Here is an 18501-nt window from a genome sequence, read left to right as displayed (position 1 = left end):
AAATAAGCAAAATAGGAGAAATTAAACAATTCGGACAAACCATGTCCATCTACAACTGGATAACATTTACCTGTTGAAGGGCATCTTCACAATGAAACAAAAGCTTCCCAGAATTTCCCCTTGTTTCAGCTAACAGGAAAAGTCCAGAAAGACTACAGCATTCTATCTGTCAAAACTACATTACCCATTAACCATCTTTTCTCAGGAATGGTTCCTTCAGGACCTTCTAACAGATGGACGTTTATGAATATATTGCCCTGCTTGTCACAGTGGACAGGTCAGCCCTACTTGTGTCTGCCTGGAGGTGCTGCTCTTTCAGGCCATGTCTGTAACAGCAAATTAAGTTGTAACAAGAAGCATTTCAAGGCTATCAAATTTATCTATGCTGTGAAACTGCCATCATGTTTTGTCAAACTGCTTTGACCCAGGTTTGCAAGCACTAGCAGCTCCTGGGCAGAGTCCAGGATTTGCAAAGGACAGAGACCTTTCCCATACAAGACTGGAATGGGTCCATTCTCTTTCAGAGACTGAGAGTTTAAACATTTGGACAAAACGTATTCCATATCAGCTGAATACCAGTGCTTAAGGTCAGTCTTAGAATGTTTCATTTACTAATATAGCTGAATCCAGAGAAATCTCAAATTCCAGCATTGGAACGGTGTCCCCATGGAAGTGGTCACGCCACAATTTCGACAATGCTCTCAAGCACATGATGTAACTCTTGGGGTGTTTTGTGCAGGGCCAGGAGTTGGACTTGACAATCTTGTTGGTTCCTTTCCAACTCAGCACATTCTATGATTCTACATTACTCTTGTCAAATCACTTTGTCTGATGTATACAGTATACATATTTGATTTTCATGCTGAGATGAGGAAGTTTCATTTTCAATATTAGATTCACTATCATCATCTAAAAAGACTGTGTATTCAAAGTAGCAGCTACGCATTGTCACCAGCAGCTCAAAAAGGAATAATGAAATATAGTTTGCACTGGCTATCATAGGAATTAAAAACACTCAGATGTGACAGATCTGACTGAAAATCCTGTGATGAGATACTTGCTACATTTGCTATCCTCTTTCTCCACATGCTACTCCTACTTCCACTTTTATTGCTTCAACTTTTACCATCTTTCTACTGAACCAGTGTATTTAGTGGTATTTCTGCAATATTGCACTGTCTTCACACTTTTAACTTACTGCAGAATACCCCCCAAAGACCTCAGTATCAAGATAACACTCATGCATATTGGTACTCTACAGACCCTTCTACCATACACACACACACACACACTCTCTACACACTCCACATTTTTTTTTATCTGAATTCTATTTGCTGCTAAAGGAGTGTTAGGAAGCTTGTAGAGAAAAAATCAGGTGCTTAATATTTATAGATTTTTTTTAACAGTTCTATTAGTTTTAGTTATTGAATGATGACATTGCATTTTCTCAGTCAGCTTACATAACCTAGCCCTCACTTAGTCCCTAAGCCCTATGATGATTTATAGAAGCTGTTGATGTGAAGGAAGCAACATTTTGAGTATCAAATGAAACTGCCACAGACACTTCTGAGAAGGAAATGCTGACACAAGCAGTGCTTATCCTGTCTTCTCTAGGAGGATATCTTTTTATGTGATTATTGCACCCAATCCTTGAAATCTACACCTAGTCTCAGGAAAAAGCCATCTAAGCAGCAAAAGGCAGTGCAGTGCTCTTATTTGATATTTGCACCGAAGTGCTACAATCAGATATCATTGTAAGAATGCAGTTATAACTCCTTTGTGCAATAAACAGATCACAGAGGGAATTTATTCCTCAGACAAAATTTGTACTGAAATCAGTCTGAAATCACTGAGGTTCTGATCAAGTAAATTTTAAAAATGAGCCAAAGACAAGGTATGGATAAACTGTCAGTTAAATATGTTGACCTGTCTTTGCAAATTTTATGCTTTCTTCTAGGAGCCAGTAATCTGGACTTTACTTTTGCTCCCTATTCTACAGTTTATTATGACATGTTAGCTAACAAATTCTACTGTCCAAATAAGCCTATAATTTATCCATAAACTATTGCAGGCTGTTATTTGTATTATATCAGTGACAGTTCACAAAAGTAATGCAAGGCTTTACAACACTACAGCTACAGATAGATTAAAAGGTTTTATTTTTATTTTCTGATTTACTCACATTTGAGTTTTTAAAAGTTTTAGTTATAATGCATTTTTATCTGAATTAATATTGAGAAATCATTTTTAAAAATTCTATGTAAGTTTGAAAGTGAGAAAAACAGCCTACTAGTTTCAGCTCTTTCCTTTAAAAAAGGAAAAAAAACTTAAAAGTGTTTCAGCTCTTTCTTTAATATATTACTAATTCAAACCAAATGGAGGAAAAATATATTACTTTTTATTATTTGACACTGTAAAACATCCTAAAGCCCTTTAATGGACTTTCATCCTGTGTCTGTATATGCTGCATACAGACAACTTTTCTTTACAAAATTCTTGTACAGTTTCAATGGAGAAATTAATACCTTTTCAGGTAAAGCACTTTTTTTTTGGATTCCTGTCCTCTAAAAGACAAGAGACATGTTAATGAGACACGTCTTCCTAATGTCAACAGCATTATCAATGTAATGACAATAGATTGTCACAGCTATAACATGCCGTGAAACAAAATTTCAGGGCCAGATGGTGGTCCTATGACAAGGTAATGTGCTACCAGTAATCAATATAGCACTTGAACTCTGAACTTCTTTCAACTCCAGTAGTAAATACTGTGGAAAAAGATGTTTGGCTCAGAAGAAAAGAAGCAAATGTTGCAGTGCTCTCAGCAGGCTTTTTCTGACCATTTGAAAATGATATTACAGCAAGGACTAGATGGAGCCCATTCTGCCTGACTTGAAAAATGAAAAACGACAGTTCAAGAATAAGACACTATTGCCTCCAAGCAAGAAAAAACCTCAAACAAAGAAAAGACTGGCAGGGCATCCCAGTATGTAAACAACACCCACATCATTCCGATAACCTTTCCTAGTTCATCCATGATAATACACTGTGAATTTTATTATTAAATAATGGCTCTGCTTCCTTGAGTGCCCATACTGACTTTAAACACACTTGTAACCTTCACTGGTAAGCATATGAGAATCTTATTCTGAAGGAATCTGCAAGCTCCAACAGGCTTCAAGATGAACACAGAGTAACCTGTTGAAAGCACTATTAAACAGGAACATCAACCTAGAAGAATATGTACAAAATTGTAACAGGAAAAATTGGATTGGATTGATTGTGTGCCTAGATAGGCAATTTCAGTGACTTAACAGCATTAGTATTTACATATTTCTGCATTTTATTGTCAAGCAAGAATAGCAGAGCAGCATCATTCCAAGTACTTCTTCACTTAAGTGCATGGCAAAGTAATTCAGTTCTAATTTTGTCATTCAAAACACATTTTAAAGTTGCATCTGCAGTCTTCTGAGTTTACAAACCTGTGAGATTTTCAATCATATTTTATTTCATATATGATGAACATCAGCTATCACATGATGCCACCAAATAGTTTGTCGCTGACTTTGAGGGAAGTGTTACAACTTCATGCAAGTATTATAACCTCATGCCTGTACCCAGATTTAACACCAAATCATACTCGCTATGATTAATTTGATTTTTTATTCTATCTAATATAAATTGTCTTTCATAAATAAATAAATAAAATGAAAATGGATATTGCAAGAGCACTATTCATTTTAGAGTGTTATTTGCATAACCAATAAAAATAACAAAGTATAATATAATATAGACACTAGCTACACATACAGACAATGCCTATTAATAAATAATTCTGCTCTGGATATACCTTAGGAGACAGGATAATAGTGCTCCATTTCAGATGTTGTGCACTAGAATCGCTTTCTAGTGATCCCTTACTAATTTTATTGAAGGTCTCAGAGGTGCAACAATCAAAGGATTTACTAGCCAGCTTAACTGCAACCACCAACACAAATAAAGATGCAGTGCTGTCTTGGATTAAAACCCTTTCCCACGAAAGTGTGATCTGAAGTCTTGTCTCTAGCCCTACATCCTGGCACATGACTCTTCAAACAGGAAGGTCTCTACTGTGTTCTGACCCTATGTTTTCTCTTCCCTAAGGAACACAGAGCTCTTGGGATTGTTTCAATCATTTTGGTTTTTTCAGGCAAGAATTGTCAGAGCCTCTTTGGACTCTGATGTTAATGCCGTGCAAAGAACAATAAAATACATTTTGCTACAACTGGGAATACAGCTGCTACATCCCAGAGATAGACCATAACACACCTAGATCACTGGACAGCTTTGAGCAAAGCACATATTTGTGACATGGAGAGGCAGAAAATATACTGGTGTCAAACTAATCACATGACAACCTTGTAAACTAACTCTGCTGCTTTTGCTGGGAAAGACGTGAGGAATAAAACCTACTGTAATGGTTACTTGGTAATTAAAAGAAAAACTGTGTAAAAACTGTAATAGGAACAGAATTTTATTGCTCCCTTATAAAAAAATAATAAGGTTCTGTCAATGCGATCTCCAGCATTAAACTACTAAAATTAAATCAGCACGTTATTGAAGTGTTTTATATATATATATATATATATATATATATATATATATATATATATATCTCACATTATATTCATGTGATATATAGTTACCTAGCATGTACCGCTGTTATACTAATGACAATAGTGATAACTAAGCATAAAAACATTGAGAGGCAAAAAGTCTATGTTCTAGTTCCTAGAGGGAACAGAAAAATAAATTATTTGAGATTCCAAGGGCTGAAGCCTAATGAGATAGAGTCTAGAGAACCCTGGGAAATTCTCCATTGTACTATATTAAGAAAATATTCAATTTATCTGCTGTTTAAATCATGTTAGATGAACTGGAGATTTGAACCAGATTTTCTGAGACTTAATGGCTGTCCATGGTTAAATGAATTTTAAATTATTCATATTCATAAAAAAAAAAACAAAACAACGAAAATCTGGAGGTTAAGGCTCTCACAAATGTTTCACAAAGGAAATACTGCTCTAAGTCCTCAAGCACACCTGGAAGACCTGCAGCTCTAGCTCCACATTACTAAAGGTCTTGCTATTTCTCCCTCTTCTTTTAGTATCACCCTATCACCCAAGAATGAGGGGATGTATCAGTGAATCTGTCCTAAATCCAGCCATGTCCTGGGTGCACCAGGGACAGCTGAGCCAGGGAAGGGATTCTCCTACTTTGCTCTGTATTCCTCTGGCCTAGAGGAATTGTGGCTTTCAGAGGAATGATGCCTTAGTATTTCAGCTTTTATATTTTTCAAATTCTGTACTGCTTTAATGTATAACTCTAAAACTTAGCGTTAGCTACCGTCTTCAGATTTTGGTCAGAGAAAACAATTCCCCTAGGCCTGAAGCTGAAGGACACCTTACTGTCTCAGGCCCTGCAAGTACAAACAAAAGTAAGTTAGGGGCGAGAGTAAACTGGGGGTATATGACTTCGTTACCTGAAGCTGTAATTGAGGATTAACCCCTGATATGTAAATAGACAAAACATATCTGTCTGAAAAACAGATCCTGACCATCGTCCATCTTGGGTGTAGCCTCTCGAAGGCTTCTGACTGCCCAAGGTGTACCTGTTGAAGGCCTTTAATAAATGCTTGCTTTTACTCTCTTAATCTGGTCTAGCCTCTATTCCAGGTAGCCACTCCAAGGCATCATGCACTGGGCAGCTTCAACTCAAGTCCTGTGTGTGGTTTTGGCCACCATAATACAAAAAGGACAAAAGGTATTAGAAAGCATCCAAAGAAGGGATAGTGAGAGGCCTTGAGGGTAAGCTATATGAGGAGCAGCTGAGGTCACTTGGTCTGTTCAGCCTGGAGGAGATTGAGGGAAGACCTCACTGCAGTCACAACCTCCTTGTGAGGGGAAGAGGAGGGGCAGGCACTGACCTCTTCTCCCCATGACCTGTAACACAGCCCAGGGGAATGGCATGAAGCTGTGTGCAGGGAACTTTAGGTTGAATATTAGGAAAAGGTTTTTCACCTTTTTCAGAGGGTGCTTGGGTGTTGAAAGAGGCTCCCCAGGAAAGTGGTCACAGCACCAAATCTGCCAGAATTCAAGAAGATTTTGACAGGACTATCAGGTACATGGAATGATTGTTGTGTTGATTCTGTGCAGGGCCAGGAGTGGGGTTCCTCCCAACTCAGGATGTTTTATGATTCTATGGAATAGGTTTTGGCTATCATTTATTTCATTTTTCTCCACCGGGTATCTTTCTACTGTCTCTAAGGTATAGGCAGGGAATGAGGTGGTTTGTATGCCTGGGTAACACTATCCCTTTGCACAAGTTTCCTTCCTCAGCAGAAGATGGAAGATGTGTCAGGTGACCAGGATAACAGCGCAAAAAATTATACCTTCTGTTATGCATGCACTAATATAGCTCATACATGTATTCATAATTTTTTAAGGGAAGACACCAGATCTTAAAATTGGTGTTTCAAGGTACTTTGATATAACATGTATCAGTTTCAATAGTCTACACATTGCACAGATGTTTATAGCTCTCTACACAGATATTAATAAATGTTAACCTGTATTATTTCCAAAAGGAATTTAATTAATAATAAAGAACTGTACTTCAGTACCTTAAAAATACTGTTTGCACCCTAATATTCAAGACAGAAAAACTATGCAAGAAATAATTAACTGTTATTTCATTCCTATGCTCAACTGCAGTTGTTTAAATGCTATCAAAACTACTACAGTTTGCTTAATTCACAGAATTATTTTTTAGCTTACCCAAATCTGTAGCTTAATTCTTTTTTCATTTTTGAAAACCGTTTTTACTTTGAAATCAATCCCCACTGTGCTTACAAATGCAGATGTAAAGGAATCATCAGCATATCGGAACAAAAAGGAGGTTTTTCCAACACTGCTGTTGCCGATAATGAGCAGTTTAAACATGTAATCAAAGTTCTGGTCAGATGTATCTTTCTGGCCATATCTGGAATCTTGAACGGATGCCATCTGTAATTCAAAATAAAAAAGAAATATTTTATTGTATCTTTTATAATAAAAAATGGAAACTTTTACATTTATTGGAGTTTTTCATACCAGGTATCAATGAAGTTCTAGAAGAATATCTTCTTGAAAGATTTGTCATGTGTATGCTTCAATGTGAACTTCAAAAAATGCACAGAGATCTAATTATTTTTTGTGATTCTTGTATCTAGTAGTAGTTCTGCTAGCAATAGAGGATGTAAGAATGACTGGTGACAGGTACCAAAACAAAAATAATAATAATTCTAAAAATCTGGAACAATTCTTGAGTATATCACTAAAAATACTTGTTTTCAGAAAATATGATGAATAGAGGGTGAAAATGCAATGACACATCATTTAGATAAGAGAGAAATAAGAGATCAATGCTTCATTTTGACACAGTAGGTATATTTTCAAACAGAAGCTTAGAAATTTTTAACTCTATTAAAATTCTTGAATCATTTATTTTACTGTAAATACGTTGATATCTTTTGCCATCCCTAAAAATTTGCTCAAAGTATTTTTTTCTTTACCAGCTTTTAGTTATCATACCATTAAATAGTATATACACCTCTGAAATAAAGTCTTGACATTTTTCCAGTACTAGTATATTCTGTAGTTTTTTGAATTTGCAATATTAATGCAACATCATCATAAGTGGCAGTTAGATTATTAGAATATTAAGGTTTGGAAGGGATGTTAAAGATCATCTAGTCCCAGTCCTGCTTCCAGGAACACCTCCCATGAGACCAGGTTGTTCAAGGCCTTATCTAACTCGGCTTTGAACCAAGACTGGAGCATCCACCACCTCTCTGGGCAACCTGTGCCAGTGTCTCACTACTCTCACAGTAAATAATTTTTTCCAATATCTAATATATGATTTCCCCTCTTTCACTGTGTACCCATACATCCTTGCCCTGGCACTCCAGTTCCTGTCAGAGAATCCCTCTCCAGCTTCCCTGTAGGCCCCTTCAGAAGGTGTCATGAGGTCCCCACACAATCCTCTCTTCTCCAGGCTGAACAGCCCCAACTTGCTCAGCCTATCCTCATAGCAGGGGTGCTCCAGCCCTCTCACCAACCTCCTGGCCCTCCTCTGGACCTGTTTTAACAACTCCTTGTCATCGTGCTGGAAGCCCCAGAGCTGGATGCAGTGCTCCAGGTGAGGTTCCAGCAGAGCAGAGAGGCAGAACCCCTCTCTCAGTGTGCTAGCCAATGCTGCTTTGGATGCAGCCCAGGATTCCCATGGCTTTCTGGGCTGGGAGCACTCACTGCTGGCTCATGGTGAGTTCTTCATCAGCCACCACCCCCAGGTCTTTACTCACAGGGCTCCTCTCAATCACTTCTATGCCCAACCTTTGGGTGTGCCTGAAATTGCCATGAACCAGGTGAAAGACTTTGTATTTGGCCTTGTTGAGGTTTGCAGTGGTCCACCTCCCAAGTGAGTCAAGGTCCCGCCGGATGACATTAACATTTGAAATCGGAGTCCTTAAAATACAGTTTTTAATCCCCATAAAACACCTGAATAAGCACAGATTACTGAATATTGTTAAAGAGCAACTTATTTTGCTCTACGGACTTCAAAGACAATGGATTCTATTCATAAAAAGTACACCTTAGGCTTTCACAAAAAATGCAGAGATTAGAGGGAAAATGTGACCAAAGTTCGACCTAGGTTGCTCAAAAGAAATGGCAAAAATAAAGAACTCAGAGTGTTTCAGCCGAGTTTCCAAGAAAAATTATCAAGTATTTTGAGAGCCTGTGGAAGTTCTTTGATAATGATTATTCTAAGAACAACACTTTTGCATGCTGATTTGAGACAGAATGACAGACACCATACCCTAACATAAAGGCTTACAGAAAAGCAACTCTTGTAAAAACTTTCTAATTTAGGCATCTCATAATGCATTTGGGCAATCAGAAAGGACAACTGGAACCAGGATGACAGCTGTGCACTAACCCACACTCTCAGCAAAATTTTAGTTACTGTATAATGTTTTAGATAATTCTGCTATCTCACAGCATCAAAAACATGACGCCAGCTTCTTTGGGCTACACAGGAGGCACACAGGAGCGGGGACCAAAATGTCTGAAGAAGACATTGGAAGTAGCAATGAATTTTCTATTCAAGATTTTTATAGAAAATTCAGTTTTAGATATATATTTCATGAATTATAGAGCATGGAGTATTTTGTTTCAGAATTCTATTTCAGAATTACCTTCTTCATTAAATGTAGTATTGGATACCTACATGCTTCAACCTGAGTGTTTGCATTGGCCTTAAAATTTATTCACTTCTTCCAAAGCTATGCAACAAAGAAGTTTTAGAATTAAAACTTGAATATTGTCAAGCATACACATCACTAATCTTTTAGCTTTATTATTTCTATAGAAAAGAGAGAAACTTTCATTACTGCCCTGTATTGTATAACTATTTGGTTAGAACACGAGAAAAAGGAAATCAAATATTGTTTAAATGAGTCTACTCACAAGTTGCTGTAAAACAGTATAACACAGGGCACGCTGATGTTGCATAGAGTTTGCAACAACGAGTCAATGAGGTCTATCAGACCAAAGACTGCAATGGCTGTGGGTGCCAGATGTGTGACCACTGTGTGTTGCTACAGCAGCCTGTTCTACTGCCCTTATGGCTCCCCTCTGTTGTGCTGCAGCTGAAAGCAGTAGCTGCCCCTTGTAGCAAGGAGGGATATCATATTCTTTCCTGATTTTATCTCCTAGGAAGCCTTTCACATAGCTTCTTCAACCAGCTTAAGATTTAGAAAAAGAAGTTTAAGCTTTCATCCATTTGCTGCCCTGAATCCTATGAAGCTTCCAACTCATCCCCAAGTACTTTAATGCCTAACACTTCAGAAACAGTATGATTCAGTGAGCAGAGAAATCAGGAGACCTGGATTCTAATAATAGTCCTGCTAAACCATGGACATTGTGTAGCCTTCCTGAGTAATAATGTGTTTCCTGTGGATAGTTTTAAATACAGATCTTAATACAGATTTTACCGACAGAAATTTCAATGTCCCTCTAAGTTAGTGTGGTTATATGCATCACTCATTCAGCAGTTTCCTTAACATTTCTGAAAAAAAAAATTAAAAACCCAACACTTTCACTGTGCTGTAAACTTACAGAGTCGTTACTTGCAGTATCATAGACAGAATTACAGGCATGTTGAACACAGAATTGAAACTATTTTTATTTCAGGGGCAGGAGTATGTCTGCTTATTACAGGATGCAAAAGGCAACGGAAAGGCATAGGAAAGGACTAATTTCTCCAAGAGGATTAGTGAGGTAATAATTGAAACTCTTTGGAGGGACTAACTTTAGCCTAGTGAACCAATCTTCCTGGACTACTGACAGTGATCCTTTCTCCTATCCAAAACCCAAATGAGCCTGAATTAGTGTAAAGAAACATCAAATTCTGTGCAATTGCTATGACTTTGCCATTACTTTCCAAACTCACTCATTCTGTAGTAAGCAAACAAGACAAATTCTTCCAAGCATAATCCACATTATGCTCACAATCTAAATGACACCCTAAAGAAATACATCTGTATTTCTGCTGACTTTAAGGGAAATACAGATGCTTTGTCCTCTTGAACTTTTTGAATAAGCCTGTAGTGCTTCTCTTTCTTAAATGCAAGCTGGTGACTTAAAAATTAAGTATGGAATGCACTGTAATGCACTTCCCAAGGTACTAATATGTCAGTTCACTCCTGACAGTACTTTTCCCTACTATTGGACGCATATGTAAAATATGAAGAAGATCGTGATGATGCTATGTTCCGCCTTTGGAAGTTATGCTGGAAGAAATCACTAGGAATGCTGTGTTCCCACCTGTAATCAAACACTCCATATATGGACGAGAACCAAATAAACCTCGCTAAAGTTATGATATTCTGTTTCCAATAAATTAAAATGCATACCTTTATTTTGACAACGTTCTTTCCTCAAAGGTTAAATGGATATATTAAACAACATCACTTTCAACAAAACATGCTGAGTTTTCTCTTCAGTACAATTTTGCCCTTATTTGGTAAAATTGAAGCGAAATTGCACAGGGTTATTTTCATTAGTACCAAAAGCAGTCTCAAACCATTTCCTACAGGACTCAGGACAGATTTGAGAGTCGACTGAAAAGTCTAAGCTCAAGAAAATGAACAGAAAACCTATAGACAGGAGATCTCACATGGTTGCTCCTTATCAAAGCCAGGAGGAGTTATGTTGCCAGTTTGAATATGGTGCAAGGACAAATAAAGGATATCTTTGTATGCTTTCCTGCTTATAGCACATCTCTAAACTCCTTAAACATGGATTATTTAAGGGCACAGGCAAGTTCAATCATTATGCAGAATTTTCTGTTCAGACTCAGGTGCTTTCCAAGTCTCATGTTTAGCTGTTTCCTTGCTCCCAAAAGAATAGGTGAAAATAGAGCAGGGTTGAGAACAAATTTCAGAAAAACTCTGTTTACCTGCCAGCTTCATGATCATAGCAAAACATTTGGCTATGTGACTCTTTATGCCTTGGCAGGCCTCATTCTTTGGCAGAATCAATCTGAACAGATTTCTTGCTTGAACAGTGCAGGATGCTGTGACATCCCTGGCCTACGCACAACTTTAGTTTGCACTTATATAGGCACCCCACTCTGCATGCTTAGTGTATGATGATTTGCCCCTGGAAAATATGGTGCAAAAGGCAAGGAAGCCTGACATTGAAAACACTGAGATTTATTCCTTCACGCCTTTAGCAAATAAGTTGTTTCATTTTAAAAACTCTAATAACAGTCATGTCTTAAAGGAAAAGATCATTAGGAAGTCCAGAGAAAATGTCTTCCTTCTATGAGGAAGTGAAGGCAGTGAGAATAGAGACTGATTAGAGCTTGAAAGTTGTTTAACTTAAAGTTGTTTAGAAGTGCAACACTCTCTTTCTGTCTAGTGTTGTTACAGCCTGCCTCTGAAAGGGGGGTAACTGAGGTCCTTTTTAATAGATCACTTTGGTCAGATCAGAGTAGAACAGCACTGACTGACCAGTGATTATACACACATGGTTGCAGTGGAAAGAGAAATGGTTCTTTCCTCCATACAGGGTTTAAACATATACACTTCTATTTCTTTCTATACAGCAGCTGACTTTAGTTGATATTTTAGTAAAAACAGAGTTTCCTGCATATGCAACCTTTTGCAAGGCACTCTTTCTGCCTTTTGCAAAATATAATTAGTCAAACATAATCAATGGATATTGAAACAATGGAATACAATGGAAAAATTCAATGACTCTAACATACCAAACTGTATGTAGGATGGGCAAGTGAGTGACACTCACTGCCCATAGCTATCTTTCATGTGTAGATCAACTTACATCATCAGAGTAGTTAAAATATTACCAAAATCCCTATGTATAAGAACACTGTGACAAATAACCCAGCCATGAAGAAATTAATTACTTTTGAGGTAAAATATCAGACTAACCTAGGAACTTGATTTTAATCTTAACTCTTTCAGAGATGTCTTATGGTTTTTGTTTTCTTCTTTTCTACATCTTGGGCAAGTTGTTTACTCTCCTGTAATTTTGGTGTGATCTCAACATGGATATCCACAGATGCAGACCAGAGCCAATTCTCACAAATCTTACTCATTTATTTTTTAACCAATTAATAAGAATTAACAAGGTTCAGTAGACAATGCACCGGCCACTTATTTGGAATTTACTGATTGCCAGCCATCTGCAGAGCACAGCTTGTAAACTAATGTACTTGGCAGCATCAGGAAAAGCCTATCTGCTTCAAGGTATTATGGGGTCAGAATCATGTATATATGTAAATGTATCCCAGCTCAATTAGAAACATGTAGTTACAAATGCAAAGGGGTTTTTTAAGCAGAACACTGGAAAGTGAAGTTGGGGAACACCAAGAAAAAACTGAGATGTTAGGTTTAAAATACTTCAGAGAAGCTCTACCTGCTTCATATCAGCAAAACGAGCATGAATATGGCCACACTTCCAGGAGCTACCCAGGAGAGTAGAATGTAAGGTAGTTAAAAACAGTTTTGACAACCTAGATTCTTGTGGTGAGCTCGCAAATTATCCCTCATTTCTCTTTCTTTAACCTAAATTTACTTTGTGTATGAAAAGGGTATCTTAGGAAGCATATTTCTAATTTCCATTCTAGCTAGCATTAGTGGCAAAACAAGATACAGTCCTAAGAGGGTTAGTATAACACGGGATATTAGGTGGCCACCAAAATAGTGCTGCTATGAAAAGAAAAAATAAAAGGTGTGTCGGCCCAGGTACTGCAGAAGAAATACATTTAGATTTACTAGGGAATATGAAACAATGAAAATGATATAGCTAAAGCTTTCTGTCATTTACTCTATTTAGTACAGCACTCAGGGTCATGAGACTAGGAAAGACTGTGTACCTTATTGTTTGCCAGAGAAGCTGCATCAGGCTAAGAGACCAAGTGAAATACTAATGCCACTGTCTAGGGCACTGATGAGACAGCATTAGTGACAATTCTGATCAAGTGTGTTTATGAAAGCCATGTTCAAATGGGAAAACACATAGAAAGGTTAACAGGAAGATTATCTTATGGCAGAAATAAAAATGAAACAAAATCAAACCAAACAAAAATCCAGTAAACAAAACATTAGCTTGTTTCTCTGGATAGTAATCTGGTCATGATGCAATAAGAACTATTTAGACTGGTATATTTTGGAGCAGACACTAGATCTTATCAATAGCATAAACTGAGTGCCTCTGAGCTGGAAGTTAGTAAGTATCTAAACAACAAGTGAACAAGCTTCAAAGTACACTTCCAAAAAAGGGGAGTGGCAGAAAGAGGATTACAGACTCCAGATGCAGCTAGATCAGTTAACTAAAAGGTGTATATGAGGTTCTGTGTGGACTTAGTAGCTTGGCAGGCTCTTGTGCTCCAGTGCGTCTACTACAAACTCACACTGATGTATCTAATAATTTTGCTGAGTGATAGGAGCTGAATTGTCATGCAAACTCCTGTATCTAATAGCTTTGTTTGGCTTTTTTAATAATAATTTTATAATAAATTCTTAAATATCTGTAATCAGCATTTTGGCTTGTTCTTGCCCTTCTCCATTGTGTTTGGATGTGTCTGCTGTAAATGTACCTTGTCTAGACATACCTATTGCCAGTGGCAACAGGATATGAAAACCTAAGGAAAATTGTTATAATTTCTGTCCTTGGGAAAGGAGATAATTTACAAATTATCTCCCACTTCCTAATTTTTTTCTCCCCTTGGCCACCTTTGAAATGATCTTTCCATTCATAAAAACCGCTGAGAAGGGGCCCCTCTTTGCTAACCCCAGCTCTAGCCATGTGCCACCTCTCCCCGGCGTAGGTGGACAACTGTTCCACGACTACACAGGTGGAGGCATCGTGCCAACTTCCTGTGCACCTCGGTAGGACCTCGGTACAGCTCATCATCCAGCTCCTGACAGCCAGTCATCCCAGGAGAGCTGCGATCGGCACTCGGGGTGCAGTAGCTGAAAAACACCGTTCCATGTGCCCGAGTGTGACCCGAAACCCACCCGCTGCCCCGCGATGGGCCCTTCCTCCTGGGGACACGACCCCTCGCACTTGCCCCGGGCCCCCTACACGCAAGGGGGGTCCTCACCCTCTGCCCGCAGCAGCAGAGCCGGCCCGGCGGCCCGAGCTGAGAGGCTCCTGCTCCGTCCCGGCTCTCGGCTGCACCGCGCCCGCCGCACCCCTCGCTCGGCTCCGGCCTGGGGACCGACCTGCATGGGCGCTTCGTGCCTCATCGCCGGGCGCGGCCCCGCCGCCCGCCCGCTGCCGCTCGCTCCCGCACGCCAACAGCCGCCGCCGCCCGCCCGGGCTCTGCCGGCAAGCCCGCGTCGAGATCAGCACCGGAGCTGTCCCCGCTCCGCCCCCCGGCCTGCCCCGCCCTCTCTCCCGTGACCTCCCGGGAGTCGTAGTCCTGCTGGCCGCGTTCCCCGCCCTCGGCTCTGGGAGAAGGGACTACAGCTCCCGGGGTGCTCGGCGTCAGGCAGCGAGCGGGCGGGGCCGGAGCGAGCGGCGCGGTGAGCGCGGAGATCCGCGATCCCGGCTCGAGGCCGCAGAGGGCGGCGGGGCCGAGGAGCGAGGGCCCTGCGGTGGGACGGAGGCGCGGCGCGCTATGCCCGTGCTGAGGCGGAAAGCGGAGACGGAGCGGGCGGAGCAGCCACGGCCGGCTCGGCGGAGGCGCTGCCCTCCCGGCCCGACCGTCCGCTTCCAGGAGGAGTAGCGCCGGTCGGCGGAGCACGGGCGGAGCTCGGGGGTCTGCGGAAGCCGCTCGGTGGAGCGGAGCGGGCACACCCGGGCCCGGGCGCGGCGCTGCACAGCGCCCTCTGCGGGCAGGGGGAGGGCGCGCCCGCAGGCTCCGCGTCGCGGAGCCGCTTCCGCGCCGTTATCCCTTTCCCGCGCCGTTATCCCCCTCGCGCCCCGTTATCGCGCTCCCGGCCCGTTATCGCGCTCCCGCCCCGTTATCCCGCTCCCGCATTCGAGCTAGTCCCGTTCTCACGGCCGCGCCCCGTGGCCCACCTCCAGCGCTGGGGCTGGGCGACCATGCACCCCTCAGCTTGAGGACTGCTGCTCAGTGACCTTGCTATGCACAGTGACTGTCCCTGGGCTGTCTTCTCATCGCATACCGCTGTCCTTCTTTCTCTTGTCTCTCTTGGCTTTTGTCCGATCACTGACAAACAGGGTCGGGCAGCTCCGTGTCGTGCTGCTGTGCCATGGCCATAGCCCTGCATGGACATGTGGACATCGCTTCTGGGGGGGTGGCTGCCGTTTTTGATGTCATTATGAGGTGGTGCTTAATCATTCAAGAATATGTTTTAAATATCTGTCTCAGCACTTTTGCTTAACCCCAGTCCATTTACCTTGGGTTCAAATGTATGGGTCCATACAGGGTAGAAAAATGGATAAAGGGTGTTGGAGCCAGATTTAAGATTTGGCAAGTTCTGCTCTAATGAAAGGGTGAAGATAAGCCATGGATGACTCTGGAGATGTCTGCCCAAAGTTTGAGATCTGGACACATCCCAGATAGAGGAAAGAGCAGGAGAAGGCAGCAGTAGTGGCTGAGGCAGCATGGAAACAGCAGTTTGCCCTGTGGGTTATTCACTTTACATATGTGGTGTACATTGCATGAAGTGAAGCACTCATAGGAGCCATGACAAAAACAAATTGTGTCATAGAGACATGAATATGGATTAAAGTGTATACCAGAAGAAATTTCATTCTAGCTTTGCAAGTTTTTAATTTTATTTGCAGCTGTTTATACCTACCTCACTATACTACAAAGGTAGGAAGTATTTTTCAAAGATGTGCATTTTTTGGAGCTCACCCTTCTTTTCTGCATGAAACACAGAATGTTGCTGTTTCTGCCATTGTAGATATCTTGAACTTGCTTAGTATTTTAGACCCACCTGCATGGGTGCTAAGAATCACTTTTGGGTTTTCTTAATGTATGCAATTTAGTCTTACTATTGATTTTAGGTGAATACCTACCAAAAATCATGAGTAGCAACCCATTTCCCTCTAAAAACAGGGCACATTATATGTGTTATCAATTACAGTTAGAGAAAAACAGAGAGATTTTTTTTCTCCTATGAAAGCTTTGTTTCATGGGATTTTGGTTTTAAAAAGTGTTATGAATATATCGCATAATCCTGAATATATATTGAAATACAGTTTTCCATAAAACGCTTTACATTCTGAAATGTCACTTTAAATCCTATCTGAATAGATATTTGAAATAGAAGATTCAAGTGTTCAAAGAAGTTTTTGATTATGGAATTTAGAAAATAGATACTATGGATTTACTATTATATTAAATTTTTAAAGTTTACAGATACCTTAGAAATTTAAGACTTAAACGATGCCAGGTTCCCAAATTTATCCCGAGACAAAGATCCTCCACAGCTTTCAATTATATTTGCATTTATCTTAGCATTGAAGTCTTGAAGCAGTCTCTCAACTAAAATCTCCATACAGGCAATTATTAATAGGTGATGAAGCTGTTACTTCTATTAATAGAACATGAAGCTGTGTTACTTCTACATAATCATATGTCCTTTTATAAAGTATGGGGTTTATTTTCTTCTAGTGCAAATGTTAAATTAAACAGACATATGCATAAACAATACTTTTCTTTTAATTTCTTTAATTTTCAAATGCATAAAAATGCACAAATAACACCAATTTTGTAGAATCACCGAGTGATTTGTGTTGGAATGGATCATCTGGTTCTAACGCCTCTGCATGGGGCAGGGACTCCACCCACTAGCCCAGGTTGCTCAAAGCTCAGCCTGGCCCTATCATTTCTTGTTGTGTTTTGATTGAAGAGATGATGCTGGGGTAATTTTTTATTTCTCCATTTTTGTCTCTTTTTTATCTGGCAGAAAATTAATCTTTTTCTTTCTGTCTTTTTCAAAAGCTTTCGAAGACAGTATTGGAGAGAAATGAAGCAGAATGAGATAGTATAGTGCTAAACACTAGCAAGCTTTTTTACCTCAAGCATGATAGTCCAGTGGCCTGCTGTGACAGTACTCCTGAATACTCTTGTCCACAGAGCACTGTGTTCATGGTTCAACAGCTTCTGTTAATTAGTAATTATTGGGCCACAATATATTAATATTTTTGAAGCATGGTATACTTGAAACTCCCTTTAAAACCTAATTTCCATGAACTATGGATGTATTTTCACCAGGTGTTACCATATAGGGGATCCAGTTTGATAAAAAATACCTTATTGTTTTAACCAGGTGTAGTAGAAGTACCAGAGGAATAGTCATGAATATCAATTCCGATTTTCAGGTGTATTGATTATACTGCCTCCTTTTCATTTGTTTTCCCTACAATCACAGAAATTATTTTTTTCCCCATACCAAATGCGATTCACAGAACAAGCTTGTTATTATTTGCTAACAAACTAAAGAAAGTAAGAGAAGTATTAGTTTTCTTTAGGTTATGGCAAAAAGTCATTCAAACAACATAATTTTTTCACAAAAGCTAACCCACAATGAACATGCAGCATGTAAGATAGTTATAGCTGGGTGTAAATATATTTGTATATAGCATGTAAGACTTACGCAGATGTAGAACTGTGTGATTTTGGGACACTTCCTAATCTTTGTAACACAGTTTGGGTTTTGCCCAAAACACTATTCTACAGCACATAGAAGATAACAATAACTTTCAGAGCTGCATATGAAGTGTAAGAAAATGTGTAATAATAAAGGCACCTGGAGGCACCTGGTTTGTAACCAAGTGAGTTGTTTTGAATGCATGAACTCTGAAATGATGGAGAATATTAACAAAGCTGTTTCTCAGTTTTGCACTAGAGGTCTACATAAGATAACACGGATGCAATGTGACTTAACAAGTTCAGTGCATATATTGGGAT

At 39.8% G+C, this 18501-nt stretch overlaps 1 protein-coding gene across 3 annotated transcripts in view; it reads right to left on the bottom strand.

Annotated features, from left to right (window-relative positions):
- The window catches only part of RAB3C (RAB3C, member RAS oncogene family), a 129245-nt gene extending 112565 nt beyond the window's left edge, over positions 1-16680 (bottom strand). Inside the window, exons 1-2 of one of the 3 annotated variants that reach the window (XM_038124203.1) lie at positions 15636-16680; positions 6816-7043 (exon numbers count right to left, since the gene is read on the bottom strand). In XM_038124203.1, the coding sequence (XP_037980131.1) occupies positions 6816-7043 (228 nt within the window). In that variant the 5' untranslated portion in view covers positions 15636-16680. Of the gene's footprint in view, positions 1-6815; positions 7044-14712; positions 14974-15635 lie in introns of those variants that run through there. The other 2 variants (XM_038124201.1, XM_038124202.1) reach the window with 2 other exon arrangements.
- Positions 16681-18501: the final 1821 nt, after the last annotated feature.

The sequence above is a fragment of the Motacilla alba genome, chromosome Z, assembly GCF_015832195.1.
Source record: "Motacilla alba alba isolate MOTALB_02 chromosome Z, Motacilla_alba_V1.0_pri, whole genome shotgun sequence".
Lineage (NCBI taxonomy): Eukaryota > Metazoa > Chordata > Aves > Passeriformes > Motacillidae > Motacilla > Motacilla alba.
Note: the sequence above shows the minus strand (reverse complement) of the source record. Positions and strands in the feature narration are given on the sequence as shown.